Raw genomic sequence first — 20,105 nt, 5'->3', positions numbered from 1 at the left:
AGTGATGGCATGTGGCATGAGAAAGGTGGGGAGATTAGAAAGGGTAGTGAGTGGTGGGATGAAGAAGTAAAGTTGTCAGTGAAAGAGAAAAGAGGGGTGTTTGGATGATACTTGCAAGGACTGGGAGATGTAAAAGAGAAAGCAGCATGAGGTCAAGGGGAAGGTGCAAGGGTTGAAAAAGAGGGCAAATGAGAGGTGGGGGAAGTGATAACAGGAAGTGATAAAGCCAGAAGGAGATGAAGTGAGTATTTTGAGGGTTTGTCGAGTGTGTTTGATGATGGAGTGGCAGATGTAGGGTGTTTTGATCGAGGTGATGTGTGAAATGAGTCTGGGAGAATGGTTTGGTGAAGAAAGAAGTGGTGGCAAAAGCCTTGTGGAAGATGAAATCCAGCAAGGCAGCAGGTTTGGATGATATTGCAGGTGAATTTATTAAGAAATGGGTTGACTGTGTTGTTGACTAGTTTGTAAGGATATTGAATGTATGTAGGAATCATGGTGAAGTGCCTGAGGATTGGTGGAATGCATGTATAGTGCCATTATACAAAGAAAAGGGAATAAAGGTGAGTTTTCAAACTAAAGAGGGATAAGTTTGTTGAGTATTCCTGGAAAATTGTATGGATGGGGATTGACTGAGAAGGTAAAAGCATGTACAGAGCATCAGACTGGGGAAGAGCAAAGTGGTTTCAGAAGTGGTAGAGGATGAGTGGTTCAGGTGTTTGCTTTGAAGAAAGTGTGTGAGAAATACTTAGAAAAACGGATGGATTTGTATGTAGCATTATGGATGTGGAGAAGGTATATGACAGAGTTGATGCTTTGTGGAAGGTCACTAGAGTAGTTTTTATCTAGGGTGTAAGGCATGTGTACCAGTAGGAAGAGAGGAGAGTGACTGGTTCCCAATGAAGGTCGGTCTGTAGCAGGGGTGTGTGTGATGTCATCATGATTGTTTAATTTGTTTATGGATGGGGTGGTTAGGGAGGTAAATGCAAGGTAAATGCAAGAATTTTCAAGAAAGGGAGAGTATGCAGTCCTTTGTGGATGAAAGGGCGTGGGAAGTGAGTCAGTTGTTATTCGCTGATGATACAGTACTGGTGGCTCATTTGAGTGAGAACCTACAAAAGTTGGTGACTGAGTTTGGAAAAGTGTATGAAACGAGAAAGCTGAGAGTAAACATGAATAAGAGCAAGGTTATCAAGTTCAGCAGGGATGAAGGACAAGTTAGTTGAAATGTACGTTTGAATGGAGAAAAACTGAAGGAAGTGAAATGTTTCAGGTATCTGGGAGAGAACTTGGCAGTGAATGGTACCATGGATGTGAGTCATAGGGTGGGGGAGGGGCTGAAGGTTTTGGGAGTGATGAAGAATGTAAGGAAAGAGAGAACATTATCTGAGAGAGCAAAAATGGGTATGTTTGAAGAAATAGTAGTTCCAACAATATCATATAGTTGTGAGGCATGGGCTATAGATAGTGCTTGTATGGAGGAGGGTGGATGTGCTGGAAATGAAATGTTTGAGGACAACATGTGGTAAGAGGTTACATGTTTACATGAGAAAGACAGACAACAGGAGGCCTGATTGGCCCATGAATGAGTTGCCTGAAAAAAATTATTTAACTTAACAAAAAAATCCAATTCTGCTCAGTACTTTTTTAAGCCATCACTAACTCCCCACTGCTGCACATTAGCCTTCTAGTGTCCTTGTTACCACTGTCGTTCATATGTTTATATCTGGCGTTTTTCTCAAAGTATCCCACAATTTATAAAACATTTGTCTAAATGACTTTTGAAGGTATTTATAGTTTTAACAGTCACTATATCTGACAGTAACTTAATCCAGTGCTCAACATACCTATAGGAAAAGAAGCTTTTTTTCCACATCCATACAAGATATCTTTTAGCTTTGAGTTTTATTCCATTTGTCCTAGTAATCATATTTTCTTGTTTTTCAAAAAGATGCTCATGGTTTACTTTCAAATTTGTTCAAAATTTTGAACGCTTGGATTAAGGGAGAAGAGATCCAATTGTTTTCGCCTCTCCTTGTATGTCAGATTTCTAAAAGATGGGATCAATTTTGTCAAGTATCTTTATACTTGATCTAATTCTTCCTCATCTTTTCATAGTCTAGGGACCAAAATTGGACCACATATTCAAGGTATAGTCTTACCAGAGAATCATAAAGTGTGAATTGTTTCTGGTGTCTTATAATCTATGTACCTGGCTATGAAACCTAACATTTGGTTATCTTTTTTACTTGCTGCTTAACACTGTTTAGTATATTTCAAGTTGTTGCTAATGACATATACTTAAGTTACAGAGTTTCTGAGTAATTTGTAGTCGTAACATACATTCTTGTCTCCAAACTATATAACTTTACAGTTATCTACATTAAACTTCATTTGCCATCTGTCTGACCACTCTGCTAGTAAGTTAAGATCTCTTTGAATAATTCTGCAGTTCCACCTGTTTACAGCTCTAGCTCCTATTTTAATATCATTAGCAAATTTGGAGATCTTATATGAGACCGAGTTCTAGGTCATTAATGTTATTTATTTTATTTCTATTCATTTGCTTTGTCGCAGTCTCCCGCGTTAGCGAGGTAGCGCAAGGAAACAGACGAAAGAATGGCCCAACCCATCCACATACACATGTATATACATACACGTCCACACACGCAAATATACATACCTATACATCTCAACGTATACATATATATACACACACAGACATGTACATATATACACATGTACATAATTCATACTGTCTGCCTTTATTCATTCCCATCACCACCTCGCCACACATGAACTAACAACCCCCTCCCCCCTCATGCGTGCGAGGTAGTGCTAGGAAAAGACAACAAAGGCCACGTTCATTCACACTCAGTCTCTAGCTGTCATGTAATAATGCACCAAAACCACAGCTCCCTTTCCACATCCAGGCCCCACAGAACTTTCCATAGTTTACCCCAGACACTTCACATGCCCTGGTTTAATCCAATGACAGCACGTCGACCCCGATATACCACATTGCTCCAATTCACTCTATTCCTTGCACACCTTTCACCCTTCGGCATGTTCAGGCCCCGATCACTCAAAATCTTTTTCATTCCATCTTTCCACCTCCAATTTGGTCTCACCACTTCTGAAACCACACTGCTCTTCCCCAATCTGATGCTCTGTACATGCCTTCACCCTCTCAATCAATACCCTCCCATATAATTTACCAGGGATACTTAACAAGCTTATACCTCTGTAATTTGAGCACTCACCTTTGTCCCCTTTGCCTTTGTACAATGGCACCATGCAAGCATTCTGCCAATCCTCAGGCACCTCACCATGAATCATACATACATTAAATAACCTTACCAACCAGTCAACAATACAGTCACCCCCTTTTTCAATAAATTCCACTGCAATACCATCCAAACCTGCTGGCCTTGCCGGCTTTCATCTTCCGCAAAGCTTTTACTACCTCATCTCTGTTTACCAAATCATTTCCCCCAACCCTCTCACTTTGCACACCACCTCGACCAAAACACCCTATATCTGCCACTCTATCATCAAACACATTCAACAAACCTTCAAAATACTCACTCCATCTCCTTCTCACATCACCACTACTTGTTATCACCTCCCCATTAGCCCCCTTCACTCAAGTTCCCATTTGCTCCCTTGTCTTATGCACTTTATTTACCTCCTTCCAAAACATCTTTTTATTCTCCCTAAAATCTAATGATACTCTCTCACCCCAACTCTCATTTGCCCTCTTTTTCACCTCTTGCACCTTTCTCTTGACCTCCTGCCTTTTTCTTTTATACATCTCCCACTCATCTGCATAATTTTCCTGCAAGAATCGTCCAAATGCCTCTCTCTTTTCTTTCACTAATAATGTTACTTCATCCCACCACTTGCTACCCTTTCTAATCTGCCCACCTCCCACGCTTCTCATACCACAAGCATCTTTTGCGCAAGCCATCACTGCTTCCCTAAATACATCCCATTCCTCCCTCATTAATGTATATTAGGAAAAAACTTGGCCTAAGACCAATCCTTGTGGCACACCACTTGTTACATCTAGTCCATCTGAGGCTTCGCCATTTAATACTACAAATTGCTTTCTTCCGGTAAGCCAGTCTATGATCCATGTACAGAGTTCTTCACCAATTCTATGTGCCTTGAGTTTATGTAAAAGTCTCTTGTGAGGTAACTCATCAAAAGCCATTTGGAAATATAAATAAACTACATCAAACAGTAATTTTTATATCCCAATTTTGATAAATAACATTAAAAAATTCCAGCAAATTTGTCAGGCAGGCTCTTCTAAAGCGGAAACCATGTTGGTTGTCCGATATAATTTTGTGTTCTAGAAACGTGACAATTTCACCTTGTATTATTCTTTCCATCATTAAATTTGAGCGAACACTCCAACAGTCAACACAGAAGTACTTGACTTACTTTTAAATCTTCAAGTATACTTCTGCAGTTAACCCATGAGAACTTCATGACATTCACAATAAAACTGTAAACATTTCTTAATACTTACAGCTTTGGTGTAAGTTGAAACATATCCCTTATCTTCCAATCCTTTCTGATACACACGGATACGATACAGATCATCATTCACTGCAAGGGTCTGAAAAGAAAATAATTATGAAAAAAAGAAGTCTTTATTTTATTATATTTTTGTCTCAGTTATCAAATCACTGTACACATTCAAAAAAAAAGTGTATCTTAAAACTGTAGATTCAACAGGCAAAGAAACACCAGCAAATAAATCAAATTCTGTTTTATATGGTTCAGAAAGCATGCCAGACTGGTTGCCATCCAGCTATAGATCATTCTAAAAATTCAACACAAGTCAGGAAGTGTGTGAAAAGTGTATGACATCTATGAACACACACACACACACACACACACACACACACACACACACACACACACACACAAATAGTAAATTTGAGTGTATAAATTAGGGAAAATGATTTGGTAAACAGAGAAGAGGTAGTAAAAGCTTTGCGGAAGATGAAAGCTGGCAAGGCAGCAGGTTTGCATGGTACTGCAGTGGAATTGATTAAAAAAGAGGGTGACTGTATTGTTGACTGGTTGGTAAGGTTATTTAATGTATGTATGACTCATGGTGAGGTGCCTGAGGATTGGCAGAATGCGTGCATAGTGCCATTGTACAAAGGCAAAGGGGATAAGAGTGAGTGCTCAAATTACAGAGGTATAAGTTTGTTGAGTATTCCTGGTAAATTATATGGGAGGGTATTGATTGAGAGGGTGAAGGCATGTACAGAGCATCAGATTGGGGAAGAGCAGTGTGGTTTCAGAAGTGGTAGAGAATGTGTGGATCAGGTGTTTGCTTTGAAGAATGTATGTGAGAAATACTTAGAAAAGCAAATTGATTTGTATGTAGCATTTATGGATCTGGAGAAGGCATATGATAGAGTTGATAGAGATGCTCTGTGCAAGGTACAAGAATATATGGTGTGGGAGGCAAGTTGTTAGAAGCAGTGAAATGTTTTTATCGAGGATGTAAGGCATGTGTACGTGTAGGAAGAGAGGAAAGTGATTGGTTCTCAGTGAATGTAGGTTTGCGGCAGGGGTGTGTGATGTCTCCATGGTTGTTTAATTTGTTTATGGATGGGGTTGTTAGGGAGGTGAATGCAAGAGTTTTGGAAAGAGGGGAAGTATGAAGTCTGTTGGGGATGAGAGAGCTTGGGAAGTGAGTCAGTTGTTGTTCACTGATGATACAGCGTTGGTGGCTGATTCCTGTGAGAAACTGCAGAAGCTGGTGACTGAGTTTGGTAAAGTGTGTGAAAGAAGAAAGTTGAGAGTAAATGTGAATAAGAGCAAGGTTATTAGGTACAGTAGGGTTGAGGGTCAAGTCAATTGGGAGGTAAGTTTGAAAGGAGAAAAACTGGAGGAAGTAAAGTGTTTTAGATATCTGGGAGTGGATCTGGCAGTGGATGGAACCATGGAAGCGGAAGTGAATCATAGGGTGTGGAAGGGGGCCGAAAATCCTGGGAGCCTTGAAGAATGTGTGGAAGTCAAGAACATTTTCTCCAAAAGCAAAAATTGGCTATGTTTGAAGGAATAGTGGTTCCAACAATGTTGTATGGTTGCGAGGCGTGGGCTATGGATAGAGTTGTGTGCAGGAGGGTGGATGTGCTGGAAATGAGATGTTTGAGGACAATATGTGGTGTGAGGTGGTTTGATCGAGTAAGTAATGTAAGGGTAAGAAAGCTGTGTGGAAATAAAAAGAGCGTGGTTGAGAGAGCAGAAGAGGGTGTTTTGAAATGGTTTGGGCACATGGAGAGAATGAGTGAGGAAAGATTGACCAAGAGGATATATGTGTCAGAGGTGGAGGGAACGAGGAGAAGTGAGAGACCAAATTGGAGGTAGAAAGATGGAATGAAAAAGATTTTGAGTGATCGGGGCCTGAACATTCAGGAGGGTGAAAGGCGGGCAAGGAATAGAGTGAATTGGATCGATGTGATATACCGGGGTCGACATGCGGTCAATGGATTAAATCAGGGCATGTGGAGCGTCTTGGGTAAACCATCGAAAGTTCTGTGGGGCGTGGATGTGGAAAGGGAGCTGTGGTTTCGGGCATTATTGCATGACAGCTAGAGACTGAGTGTGAACGAATGGGGCCTTTGTTGTCTTTTCCTAGCGCTATCTCACACACATGAGGGGGGAGGGGGATGTTATTCCATGTGTGGCGAGATGGCGATGGGAATGAATAAAGGCAGACAGTGTGAATTGTGTGCATGTGTATAAATGTATGTGTCTGTGTGTGTATATATATGTGTACATTGAGATGTATGGGTATGTATATTTGCGTGTGTGGGCGTGTATGTATATACATGTGTATGGGGGTGGGTTGGGCCATTTCTCTCGTCTGTTTCCTTGCGCTACCTTGCAAACGCGGGAGACAGCGACAAGGCAAAATATAAAAATAAAAAAGAAAACAGTTGAAGACTTTTTTCTTTATACATATTTGCCATTTCCCACTTTAGCGACGTAGCATCAAGAACAAAGAACTGAGCCTTTGAGGGAAAATCCTCACTTACCCCTTTCTCTGTTCCTTCTCTTGAAAAAGTAAAAACTGCAGAGGAAGATTTGCAGCTCCCCACTCCCACCCCTTTTAATCGCCTTTTACAACACATAGGGAACACGTGGGAAGTATTCTTTCTCCCCTATCCCCTGGGATAATATATGTAAATATATTTTATTATTTTCATTTTTTTTATTATTCATTTTGTTTTCTCACTGTCTCCCGCGTTAGCGAGGAAACATCGAAAGAATGGCCCAACCCACCCCCATACACATGTATATACATACACGTCCACACACGCAAATATAAATACCTATACATCTCAACGTATACATATATATACACACACAGACTTATACATGCATACACATGTACATAATTCATACTGTCTGCCTTTATTCATTCCCATCGCCACCTCGCCACACATGACATAACAACCCCCTCCCCCCCTCATGTGAGCGAGGTAGCGCTAGGAAAAGACAACAAAGGTCCCATTCATTCACAATCAGTCTCTAGCTGTCATGTAATAATGCATCGAAACCACAGCTCCCTTTCCACATCCAAGCCCCACAGAACTTTCCATGGTTTACCCTAGACACTTCACATGCCATGGTTCAATCCATTGACAGCATGTTGACCCCGGTATACCACATCATTCCAATTCACCCTATTCCTTGCACGCCTTTCACCATCCTGCATGTTCAGGCCCCGATCACTCAAAATCTTTTTCACTCCATCTTTCCACCTCCAATTTGGTCTCCCACTTCTCCTCGTTCCCTCCACCTCTTGGTCAATCTTTCCTCACTCATTCTCTCCATGTGACCAAACCATTTCAATACACCCTCTTCTGCTCTCAACCACACTCTTTTCATTACCACACATCTCTCTTACCCTTTCATTACTTACTTGATCAAACCACCTCACGCCACATATTGTCTTCAAACATCTCATTTCCAACACATCCACCCTCCTCTGCACAACTCCATCTATAGCCCATGCCTCACAACCATATAACATTTATTTATTTATTTTGCTTTGTCGCTGTCTCCCGCATTAGCGAGGTAGCGCAAGGAAACAGACAAAAGAATGGCCCAACCCACCCCCATACATATGTATATACATACACGTCCACACACGCAAATATACATACCTACACTTCTCATTGTATACATATATATACACTTTTTTTTTTTTTTTTTCCCTTTTTTTTATACCTCGTCGCTGTCTCCCGCGGTTGCGAGGTAGCGCAAGGAAACAGACGAAAGAAATGGCCCAACCCCCCCCATACACATGTACATACACACGTCCACACACGCAAATATACATACCTACACAGCTTTCCATGGTTTACCCCGGACGCTTCACATGCCTTGATTCAATCCACCGACAGCACGTCAACCCCTATATACCACATTGCTCCAATTCACTCTATTCCTTGCCCTCCTTTCACCCTCCTGCATGTTCAGGCCCCGATCACACAAAATCCTTTTCACTCCATCTTTCCACCTCCAATTTGGTCTCCCTCTTCTCCTCGTTCCCTCCACCTCCGACACATATATCCTCTTGGTCAATCTTTCCTCACTCATTCTCTCCATGTGCCCAAACCATTTCAAAACACCCTCTTCTGCTCTCTCAACCACGCTCTTTTTATTTCCACACATCTCTCTTACCCTTACGTTACTTACTCGATCAAACCACCTCACACCACACATTGTCCTCAAATATCTCATTTCCAGCACATCCATCCTCCTGCGCACAACTCTATCCATAGCCCACGCCTCGCAACCATACAACATTGTTGGAACCACTATTCCTTCAAACATACCCATTTTTGCTTTCCGAGATAATGTTCTCGACTTCCACACATTTTTCAAGGCTCCCAAAATTTTCGCCCCCTCCCCCACCCTATGATCCACTTCCGCTTCCATGGTTCCATCCGCTGACAGATCCACTCCCAGATATCTAAAACACTTCACTTCCTCCAGTTTTTCTCCATTCAAACTCACCTCCCAATTGACTTGACCCTCAACCCTACTGTACCTAATAAGCTTGCTCTTATTCACAGAGACATATACATATACATATATACACATATACATAATTCACTGTCTGCCTTTAATCCTTCCCATCGCCACCTCGCCACACATGAAATAACAACCCCCTCCCCCTCATGTGTGCGAGGTAGCACTAGGAAAAGACAACAAAGGCCACATTCTTTCACACTCAGTCTCTAGCTGTCATGTAATAATGCACTGAAACCACAACTCCCTTTCCACATCCAGGCCCCACAGAACTTTCCATGGTCTACCCCAGAATCTTCATATGCCTTGGTTCAATCCACTGACAGTACATCGACCTCGGTATACCACATCATTCCAATTCACTCTATTCCTTGCACGCCTTTCACCCTCCTGCATGTTCAGGCACCAATCACTCAAAATCTTTTTCACTCCATCTTTCCACCTCCAATTTGGTCTCCCACTTCTCCTCGTTCCCTCCACCCCTGACACATATATTCTCTTTGGCAACCTTTCCTCACTCATTCTCTCCATGTGACCAAACCATTTCAAAACACCCTTTTCTGCTCTCTCAACCACACTCTTTTTATTACCACACATCTCTCCTACCCTACTATTACTTACTCGATCAAACCACCTCACACCACATACTGTCCTCAAACATCTCATTTCCAGCACATCCACCCTCCTCCGCACAACTCTATCCTTAGCCCACGCCTCGCAACCATACAACATTGTTGGAACCACTATTCCTTCAAACACCCATTTTTGCTTTCTGAGAAAATGTTCTCAACTTCCACACATTCTTCAAGGCTCCCAGAATTTTCGCCCCCTCCCACACCCTATGATTTACTTCCGCTTCCATGGTTCCATCCGCTGCCAGATCCACTCCCAGATATCTAAAACACTTCACTTCCTCCAGTTTTTCTCCATTCAAACTTACCTCCCAATTGACTTCACTCTCAACCCTACTGTACCTAATAACCTTGCTCTTATTCACATTTACTCTCAACTTTCTTCTTCACACGCTTTACCAAACTCAGTCACCAGCTTCTGCAGTTTCTTACATGAATCAGCCACCAGTGCTGTATCATCAGCGAACAACAACTGACTCACTCCCCAAGCTCTCTCATCCACAACAGACTATAAGAAACTTTTGGGGTGTAATGGGATGAGAGAAGGTTATCAATCAATGGAATTAATCTTAACTCATTACTCAGGATTCCTTTCCAACTCTGTGAATTTCATGTTTTTAAGGCATATAAAAAAATGTATCTAATCCGTAGGTATATTCACATAAAAATGCAAAATTCACTTCAGAATTATATATTGTTCACACTATCATTCTGATAGGCTGCAGTGGTTTCGCAGGCATGTCAGCACAACATGCTAAATAGTGATGGAGCATGGCCCCAGTGTAAAGTGATTTGCTATCCCAACACCCCTTTAATATAACTACTGCAACTTCAAAGCTACAATTTATGCAGGACCAGGATAAGACAGATTCCTCTAGGGCATGGAATATCTTCAAACAATGCTAAAATCCATTCCATCTAATGATGAATACATGTTTTACCACTTATTTTACCTCCAACCTGATACAGCATAAAGGGATGATATGCTGTCATTGGTCCAAAACAGGGTACATGAAGCAGTTGGAGGAAACCACAGACAGGTATGTGAGGCCTGGTTGTGGATCGAGACTCTGGTTTCTAAGCATTATACACGTCAGCTAGAGAGTGGACATGAGTGATGAGGCCATTTCTTCATCCATTCTTGGTCCTATCTCACCAATGTGGGAAATGGCAAACATGTACGAAAAAATTTCTTTTCATGTTATCATCAATTTGATTCACTGACATTTTTTTCAGTAGAGCAAAATTATGAAAGTCTGTAAAATTACCAGGCTCAAATGGGTGTCAGCAACACTAATTCCACTTGTCTCAAAAACTCCTGCTCCTGCCTCATCTTGATCAAATTTTGATGCTAGAAGAGTCAGTGTCCATTAAATCACTCTCTACATGCTATGAAGTAATGTCAAGTAATTCAGAATTATCTGCCTGGTCATCTAAATCTTGCTGTTAAGATGCTCGATTTCTAACAATGCTGGAAGAGTCTGTGTCCATAAAATCACTCTCTACATGCTATGAAGTAATGTCAAGTAATTCAGAATTATATGCCTGGTAATCTAAATCTTGCTGTTAAGATGCTCAATTTCTAAATCACAAGAATGTGAGTTGATAGAGATGCTCTGTGGAAGGTATTAAGAATATATGGTGTGGGAGGAAAGTTGTTAGAAGCAGTGAAAAGTTTTTATTGAGGATGTAAGGCATGTGTACGTGTAGGAAGAGAGGAAAGTGATTGGTTCTCAGTGAATGTAGGTTTGCGGCAGGGGTGTGTGATGTCTCCATGGTTGTTTAATTTGTTTATGGATGGGGTTGTTAGGGAGGTAAATGCAAGAGTTTTGGAAAGAGGGGCAAGTATGAAGTCTGTTGGGGATGAGAGAGCTTGGGAAGTGAGTCAGTTGTTGTTCGCTGATGATACATCGCTGGTGGCTGATTCATGTGAGAAACTGCAGAAGCTGGTGACTGAGTTTGGTAAAGTGTGTGGAAGAAGAAAGTTAAGAGTAAATGTGAATAAGAGCAAGGTTATTAGGTACAGTAGGGTTGAGGGTCAAGTCAATTGGGAGGTAAGTTTGAATGGAGAAAAACTGGAGGAAGTGAAGTGTTTTAGATATCTGGGAGTGGATCTGGCAGCGGATGGAACCATGGAAGCGGAAGTGGATCATAGGGTGGGGGAGGGGGCGAAAATTCTGGGGGCCTTGAAGAATGTGTGGAAGTCGAGAACATTATCTCGGAAAGCAAAAATGGGTATGTTTGAAGGAATAGTGGTTCCAACAATGTTGTATGGTTGCGAGGCGTGGGCTATGGATAGAGTTGTGCGCAGGAGGATGGATGTGCTGGAAATGAGATGTTTGAGGACAATGTGTGGTGTGAGGTGGTTTGATCGAGTGAGTAACGTAAGGGTAAGAGAGATGTGTGGAAATAAAAAGAGCGTGGTTGAGAGAGCAGAAGAGGGTGTTTTGAAGTGGTTTGGGCACATGGAGAGAATGAGTGAGGAAAGATTGACCAAGAGGATATATGTGTCGGAGGTGGAGGGAACGAGAAGAGGGAGACCAAATTGGAGGTGGAAAGATGGAGTGAAAAAGATTTTGTGTGATCAGGGCCTGAACATGCAGGAGGGTGAAAGGAGGGCAAGGAATAGAGTGAATTGGAGCGATGTGGTATACCGGGGTTGACGTGCTGTCAGTGGATTGAATCAAGGCATGTGAAGCGTCTGGGGTAAACCATGGAAAGCTGTGTAGGTATGTATATTTGCGTGTGTGGACGTATGTATATACATGTGTATGGGGGGGGTTGGGCCATTTCTTTCGTCTGTTTCCTTGCGCTACCTCGCAAACGCGGGAGACAGCGACAAAGTATAAAAAAAAAAAAAAGAATGTGATGTCATAAGCACAGCCAGATAGTGACTATGGACTGCCAACCACCCAGGCCAAGCAGGTGGCCTTGAAATACAGGTACGAAACCAGATGCATATATCAACATCTAGAGGAGTCACTCACCTAGCATATATTTACATCTGGAGGATGTAAGGGAGTTACAGTTGAGCTGCTAAGATATTGCAACAGAGGGTTAAAGATGGCTGGAAATGAAGTGAAAACTGGAAATGCAAGATGTTTAAATGGGAAGTGAATGACAGGGTTAAGAGCAGAGTATTCACTGCTACTAATGACAATGATTGTATGGGTAATAATTATCCCTGGAGTTAAGGGAGAAAGAATACTTCCCACACATTCCCCGCGTGTCAGAGAAGGCGACTACAGGGGACGGGAGCGGGGTCTAGAAACCCTCCCCTCCTTGTATTTCAACTTTCTAAAAGGGGAAACAGATGAATGAGTCATGCAGGGAGTGCTCATCCTCCTTGAAGGCTCAGATCAAGGTGTCTAAATGTGTGTGGATGTAACCAAGATGAGAAAAAACGAGAGATAGGTAGTATGTTAGAGGAAAGAAACCTAGATATTTTGGCTCTGAGTGAAACGAAGCTCAAGGGTAAGGGGGAAGAGTGGTTTGGGAATGTCTTGGGGGTAAAGTCACGGGTTGGTGAGAGGACAAGAGCAAAGGAAGGAGTAGCACTACTCCTGAAACAGGAGTTGTGGGAGTATGTAACAGAGTGTAAGAAAAACTCTTAGATTGGTATAGGTAAAACTGAAAGTGGATGGAGAGAGATGGGTGATTATTGGTGCCTATGCACCTGGTCATGAGAAGAGAAATCCTTAGAGGCAAGTGTTTTGGGAGTAGCTGAGTGAGCGTGTTGGCAGCTTTGATGCAGGAGACCGGTTTACAGTGATGGGTGATTTGAATGCACAGGTGAGTAATGTAGCAGTTGAGGGTATAATTAGGGTACATGGGGTGTTCAGTGTTGTAAATGGAAATTGTGAAGAGCTTGTAGATTTGTGTGCTGAAAAAGGACTGGGGATTGGGAATTCCTGGCTTAAAAAGAGAGATATACATAAGTATATGTATGTAAGTAGGAGAGATGGTCAGAGTGTTATTGGATTACATGTAAATTGATAGGTGCGTGAAAGAGAGACTTTTGGACGTTAATGTGCTGAGAGGGGGCAACTGGAGGGATGTCTGATCATTATCTTGTGGAGGGGAAGATATGTAGAGGTTTTCAGAAAAGAAGAGAGAATGTTGGGGTGAAGAGAGTGGTGACAGTAAGTGAGCTTGGAAAGGAGACTTGTGTGAGGAAGTACCAGGAGAGAGCAAGCGACGTAAGGGGAAAGGGGGAGGAATCATATGTATTTAGGAAAGCAGTGAAGGTTTGCACAAAAGATGCCTGTGGCATGAGAAAGGTAGGGGGTGGGCAGATTAGAAAGGGTAGTTGAGTGGTGGGATGAAGAAGTAAGATTGTTAGTGAAAGAGAAGAAAGAGACATTTGGAATATTTTTGCAGAAAGGTAGTGCGAATGACTGGGAGATGTATAAAAGAATGAGGCAAGAGGTCAAGAGAAAGGTGCAAAAGGCATTAAATCTTAAGGAGAATAAAAATATGTTCGGAAGGAGGTAAATAAAATGCATAGGACAAGAGAACAAATGGGAACATCGGTGAAGGGGGCAAATGGGGAGGTAATAACAAGTAGTAGTGGAGATTCATAAATGCCACATACAAAGCCAACTGTTTCTCTAAGTATTTCTTACATTCTTCAAAGCAAACACCTCATCCACACATCCTCCACCACCTCGAAACCTACACTGCTCTTTCCCAATCTGATGCTCTGTACATGCCCTCATCCTCTCAATCAATCTTTTTTCTTTTTCTTTCATACTATTCGCCATTTCCCGCATCAGCGAGGTAGCACCAAGAACAGAGGACTGGACCTTTGAGGGAATATCCTCATCTGGCCCCCTTCTCTGTTCCTTCTATTGGAAAATAAAAAAAAAAAGAGGGGAGGATTTCCAGCCCCCCACTGGAAATATAGTTTCCCATATACTTTCCCAGGAATACCCAACAAACTTATGCCTCAGTAGTTTGAACAATCACTCTTATCCCCTATGCCCCTGCAACAACAGCACTATGCATGCATTTCGCCAATCCTCAGGCACTTCACCACGGTCCATACATACACAGAATATCTCCACCAACCAGTCAACAACACAGTCACCCCCTTTCTTAATAAATTCCACAGCAATACCATCCAAACTTGCCACCTTGCTGGATTTCATCTGCAAAGCTTTCACTACCTCTTAACCAAACCATTCCCCTGACCCTCTCACTCTGCATACCAACCCAACCAAAACACCATATATCTGCCACTCTATCATTAAATACATTCAACAAACCTTCAAAATACTCACTCCATCTTCTCACTTTACTTTTATCTGTTATTACCTCCCCACTTGCCCCCTCCACCAATGTTCCCATTAGTTCTCTTGTTTTACGCATATCATTTACTGCCTTCCAAAACATCTTTATATTCTCCTAAACTTTAATGATAATCTCTCCACCCAACTCTCATTTACCCTCTTTTTCAACTCTTGCACCTTTCTCTAGACCTCCTGCCACTTTATACATCTCCCAGCCATTTGCAGTACTTCCCTGCAAGTATCATCCAAATGCTTCTCTTTTCTCTCACTAACAACCTTATTTCTTCATCCCACCACTCACTACCCTTTCTAATCTGCCCACCTCCCACCCTTCTCATGCCACATGCATCTCTTGCGCAAGCCATCAGTGCTTCCCTAAATACATGCCAATCCTCATCCACTCCCCTCACATCATTTGCTCTCACCTTTTGCTATTCTACATTCAATCTCTCCAGGTACTTCCTCACACAAGTATCCTTTCCAAGCTCACTTACTCTCACCTGCTTTTTATTTTGACTTTGGCTGCACCACTACTCATTAAACCACTGATTATCATTATCATTAATATCATCATCATCATTGTTTTTGTAATAGTCAAATGGATATGCCCCATATTTTGTGAAAAATAGAATTCTGATTCCCCTCATATATGAATCGGGATCTGCTGGTAGGTGAAAAAGAGGTAGAAGTATAGAGATATCCAAAGATCATTCTTTCGCTAAACTTACTCGTAATTTGTTCTCTAATTCTGAGGTCCACTGGCGAGTGTGAGTAACCAAAGCATTGCCTGACTTAACAGAGCGAACATGAATGGTAGATCGTGGAGAAAAGATTGGGTTTGGTCCCCCATCCAGTGCATCCTCCACCACTAGTGTCAGCTGACCATCTAGAAATTCATCTTCCTGAAAAAAACATGCACATTTTGAAGTATAAAAAAAGTGTTTGTCCCTTGGGCAATATCCTAAATACCTTAATCTCTAGAATCCCTGGAGGTCAAAAACCTCAATCCTCTTCCTTTTGGTGAGTTAAATACCTCTTACCACTTGCTTGCCACCTATTCAATGAGAGCAGCCAGCTGGCTCAACCTGCAATCACTCATGCTATTTGGTGGTAATGTCACTATCCCCTGGCCATTGTTACCAACCTCTTGCATAATTCTCAAGACATGGATATCAACCCGATGGTGGTCACTGTCAGTTAATTAACCCTAAGGTTGTGGAACTAAGTTCTAGCTGCATTCCCGAGGAGTGTGAATTCTCCAGTAAAATAAGAAAATGGTAATGTCCTATTTTTTGTCACAGCCAAACTAAACTTGTAAATGTTGATCAGATTTGGTTTCATGGGGGATTCAACTAAAAACTGTCTTCTTTTTATCTATAAAACATATGCTATGTAATAAGTGACACTGCCAGGAATGCATCTATATAGACACCAAGTTAAAGCTAACCCTTTTAGAGGATTTTTCACTTAACAAACAAACCTCAAAAAATGCATCTTATCTAGGTATCATTGTATCAAAAAATATATGCGGGTTAAGACTGATATTCACTACAATAATTATCTATCCTTACATGTCTTAAGTATATATTCACAACTGATCATTGAACATGATATCAACCAATCTTATCATTACTAAACATAATCACAAAATCAGTAATAATGTGGGTGAGCTGAGACTGATATAGACTGAGATGATTTTTGTGTGTCTATGTAAATATTCACAGCAAAAGTTGAATAAATCATCAAACTTTCTATCAATCAGTCTCCTTATCACTTAACATAATTTCTATCATCAAAAAATAAGGGTGGGCTGAGATCTGCAGTGATAATAATCAAAAATGCAGTTGTTTGTGTGTATCTATAAATATGTTGACTAGTGATATTGTTTAAATCATCAAATACCTATCAATAATCATATTCATCATTCAAACTTACTGATGAAAAGGGTATGTCGAGATACATATGGTTCTAGAATGATTTCTGCAGACATAAGTTTTTAGGGATGGCGGAATTTTTGTGGCTGAGTATTGTACCAACCATTGGACTTCAAGGCATTAGCTAAAAACCTACCATTGTTTGTCTTATTATTAGTCATTGTACTTATACGTAATATATGTAGGCCAAGATCAACACTGAAATAATTGGTATATTGTGTTTTTCTCTAATAATGTATTAACAACTAAAGAGGAATATATCATGAATCAAACTATCTTTTTCATATCACCATGCAATGGGAGGGGGCTAAAATTACCAAGTTCATGGGCCAATCACTTAAATTATCAGCTAAATCTGAACAATCTTTCATTTTTGTCTGTACATACTGAAACCAAGTACATCATCAAACATGCCATCAATGATTAACTTCAGCATTCAGTGATAATCAAAGTATAATAATAAGAATGGTCAGAGATCAGTTATAAGAAACTAACAAAAACTTATTAACAAAGTAAACATCAAGGGTATTCACATGTGAAGCAACAGCAGGAGGAGGAGGGTGTGGAGCATTAGTGTACAATAAGGGATGAAATGTTGGTATGGGCTGGTGTCAGAACAAATCAGGGGCCAGGGTAACACTGGTGAAGCCCTGTTGACTAAAGAAATCTTGATTCATAATAGCATGTAATGACTTTTCAGTATGTATTTCTATGAGTTATGATCCACCAAAATTCAAGAGGAATGCAACAGAAATTGGGTATATTAGGATAAACAATGAAATCCACTGAACCAGAAGTGAAACAAATTAATCTATTTGGATTTTGGATTAAGGTTCATATTAATTGAGAAGGTTTGTAACTTTTAGTGGGAAGTATGACACTAAGCAATGAAATCCATGATGATTGTAGGAGTATCAGTGAAATACACCTGTAATGATGTGGGAGGCCTAGTCATCCAATGAATTCTCTTGGATTTTGATAAATTTTGTTATGGAGGCTGAGAAACTATCTCAAGATTTTGGTAGGAAGTAAAGGCATCCCTTAATCAACAACACATAAGAGAGCTGTTGTAAGTGTTGAAATAAACTTGTAGAACTGCAGCTAACTCACTAACTTGCAGCTAACTCACTAACTGATAAATCTCGTGGATTTTGGCGGATCTCGTAGCAAAGGCAATAATACTTGTGTATCATTTACTTATACAAGGATGTAAGTGTGGCATCACATCATCAGGATGGAGATCATAACAAAAATCATAAAATCCATAGTGAAGAACTAAACTGGTAATATAAACATAAACCCCCTTCGTTCACGTGGTTTCTTACAGTATCACAGTGATCCAAGGGAAAATTTCTTGGATTTTGGTTGATTTTATATATCTTTATTTAGCGATAACAGACCAAGTGGTTACATAATCCCAGCAGCATATAATATAATGCTGGTACATTTTTTATCACCATTTTTCCCAAGATATAATACTGGTACATTTTTTACACTTACTGGGCTATAATGTTGGAATATTTTTACCTCCATTCTGACAATCTGGTGAAATTAGTGCAATTTTTTTGAGTATGCTGATTTTCTGCAAGAGCATTACTTACTTTACATCGATCATCCGTATACTTTCCCTGAACTATATAACTCTTGTTAAATGATTTATTATAGTCTAACAGAAATTAAGCACCAAAAAAACGGGTACTGTATTCCCAAACGCTACGCTAACAATGGAAATAAAAAAAAGATTCACTCAATATTGGTAAATTTATCACTGGAACCGGTGAACATTGCTTGCACTAGTCATGTCCGTGTTGTTCAAGGAATGTGACTATGGATGATACAGTTGTAGGTAATGAAAATATGATTCAATAAAGCGGTGGTGGCACCTGTTGGATCCAAATAACTTTTATCCTGTTCTTTGCCACTGAACTTCCTACCCCATATTTTATCTTTTGCTCTTTCAAGTCAATATCCAACAGTGTAAACCACATTTACTATTACCTGGAAGCTATAAGATCCCACTGATGCAGCCGCCAGGGAACTCAGAAATATAAATTGACATAATACCGATATTCTTGTCATCATCCACAGACGGCACCCGTTCACAGGCCTGAAAACAACAACCACCACTGTTTGTTGAGATTTTGGATACTCCGTCAGATATTTCATTACAGAGACAACATCTTGTTCATCAAGAAACAATTATATACCAAGTAATTTTGACATTATATAAACAATATACCCAATTGTATTTTGAGATGTATTGGTGATATATATTACATATCGTCATGCGTCTGAACGCATTCTTAATCCCGTTCTCATCCATTACATGCTGTAGGAACCTATTTGGTACAAAATTGAATTAAACGAGGGAATGTTATCTTTTTAGATAGGAAATATAGCATTATTTTTTTCTATCAATAAATTCAATGCAATGTGGATCACGAAACAGCCACGTTTCATATGAATATTCAGGAATCGAAATGAAGGGCCTTTGGTAATTTCTTATCAACATATGACCAATGTCAACATGAGGTCCAAGGGATCCTAGAGAGTTATGTAAAAACTAATAATAAATATTTTTAGCCGTGAGATAAGTTTACACACACACACACACACACACACACACACACACACACATATATATATATATATATATATATATATATATATATATATATATATATATATATATATATATATATATATTCCTATGAGTCCACAGGAAAAATGAAACACGATAAGTTCCCAAGAGTACTTTCGTGTAATAATCATATCATCAGAGGAGACACAAGAGAGAAATATGTCAGTTTACCTTAAATTAAAATTTGGTTGGGAAATGAATACTATGTTCCATCAGATGGCAATAAAGCACTACATTATGATAAAATAAGACAAGTGTAAAATATTTTAGAACGACTGACATCTTTAATACCAGTATATCAATTATTTTTAATTCTTAAGTCGAATTCAAATGATAACGTCATAGCTACGCAGTACTCTGAACTGCGCTATGTTGTCAGTTACTAAATTATTGGCATAGCGGAGGTTGGTCGGTCAGAGTCCATTCCTAACAAAATCATCTCTTCCCGCTCCAAAATGGATTTATCTTATATACATATTAGCTTTTGTTCAATTTATTACATATCATATGCAGTGCTAAGAATTATGAGTTGCCG

At 40.3% G+C, this 20,105-nt stretch overlaps 1 protein-coding gene across 1 annotated transcript; it reads right to left on the bottom strand.

Annotated features, from left to right (window-relative positions):
• Nucleotides 1-4,459: 4,459 nt before the first annotated feature.
• LOC139756431 (uncharacterized) lies at nucleotides 4,460-19,225 on the bottom strand. Its single transcript, XM_071675870.1, has 4 exons — nucleotides 19,207-19,225; nucleotides 18,928-19,036; nucleotides 15,724-15,897; nucleotides 4,460-4,624 (listed from the first exon to the last, which is right to left on the bottom strand). Coding segments are annotated over exons 1-4 (435 nt in total). The 5' UTR covers nucleotides 19,209-19,225; the 3' UTR covers nucleotides 4,460-4,474.
• Nucleotides 19,226-20,105: the final 880 nt, after the last annotated feature.

This window comes from Panulirus ornatus, chromosome 21 (genome assembly GCF_036320965.1).
Source record: "Panulirus ornatus isolate Po-2019 chromosome 21, ASM3632096v1, whole genome shotgun sequence".
NCBI lineage: Eukaryota > Metazoa > Arthropoda > Malacostraca > Decapoda > Palinuridae > Panulirus > Panulirus ornatus.
The sequence above is the reverse complement of the archived record's forward strand: the minus strand, read 5'-3'. Positions and strand labels throughout refer to the sequence as shown.

Coding starts and splice junctions, on each gene's coding strand:
- LOC139756431 (XM_071675870.1), bottom strand. Junction 15,898..18,927: donor TGGGATCTTATAGCTTCCAG/GTAATAGTAAAT, acceptor TGTTTTTTTCAG/GAAGATGAATTTCTAGATGG. Junction 4,625..15,723: donor AATTAGAGAACAAATTACGA/GTAAGTTTAGCG, acceptor TTTTCTTTTCAG/ACCCTTGCAGTGAATGATGA.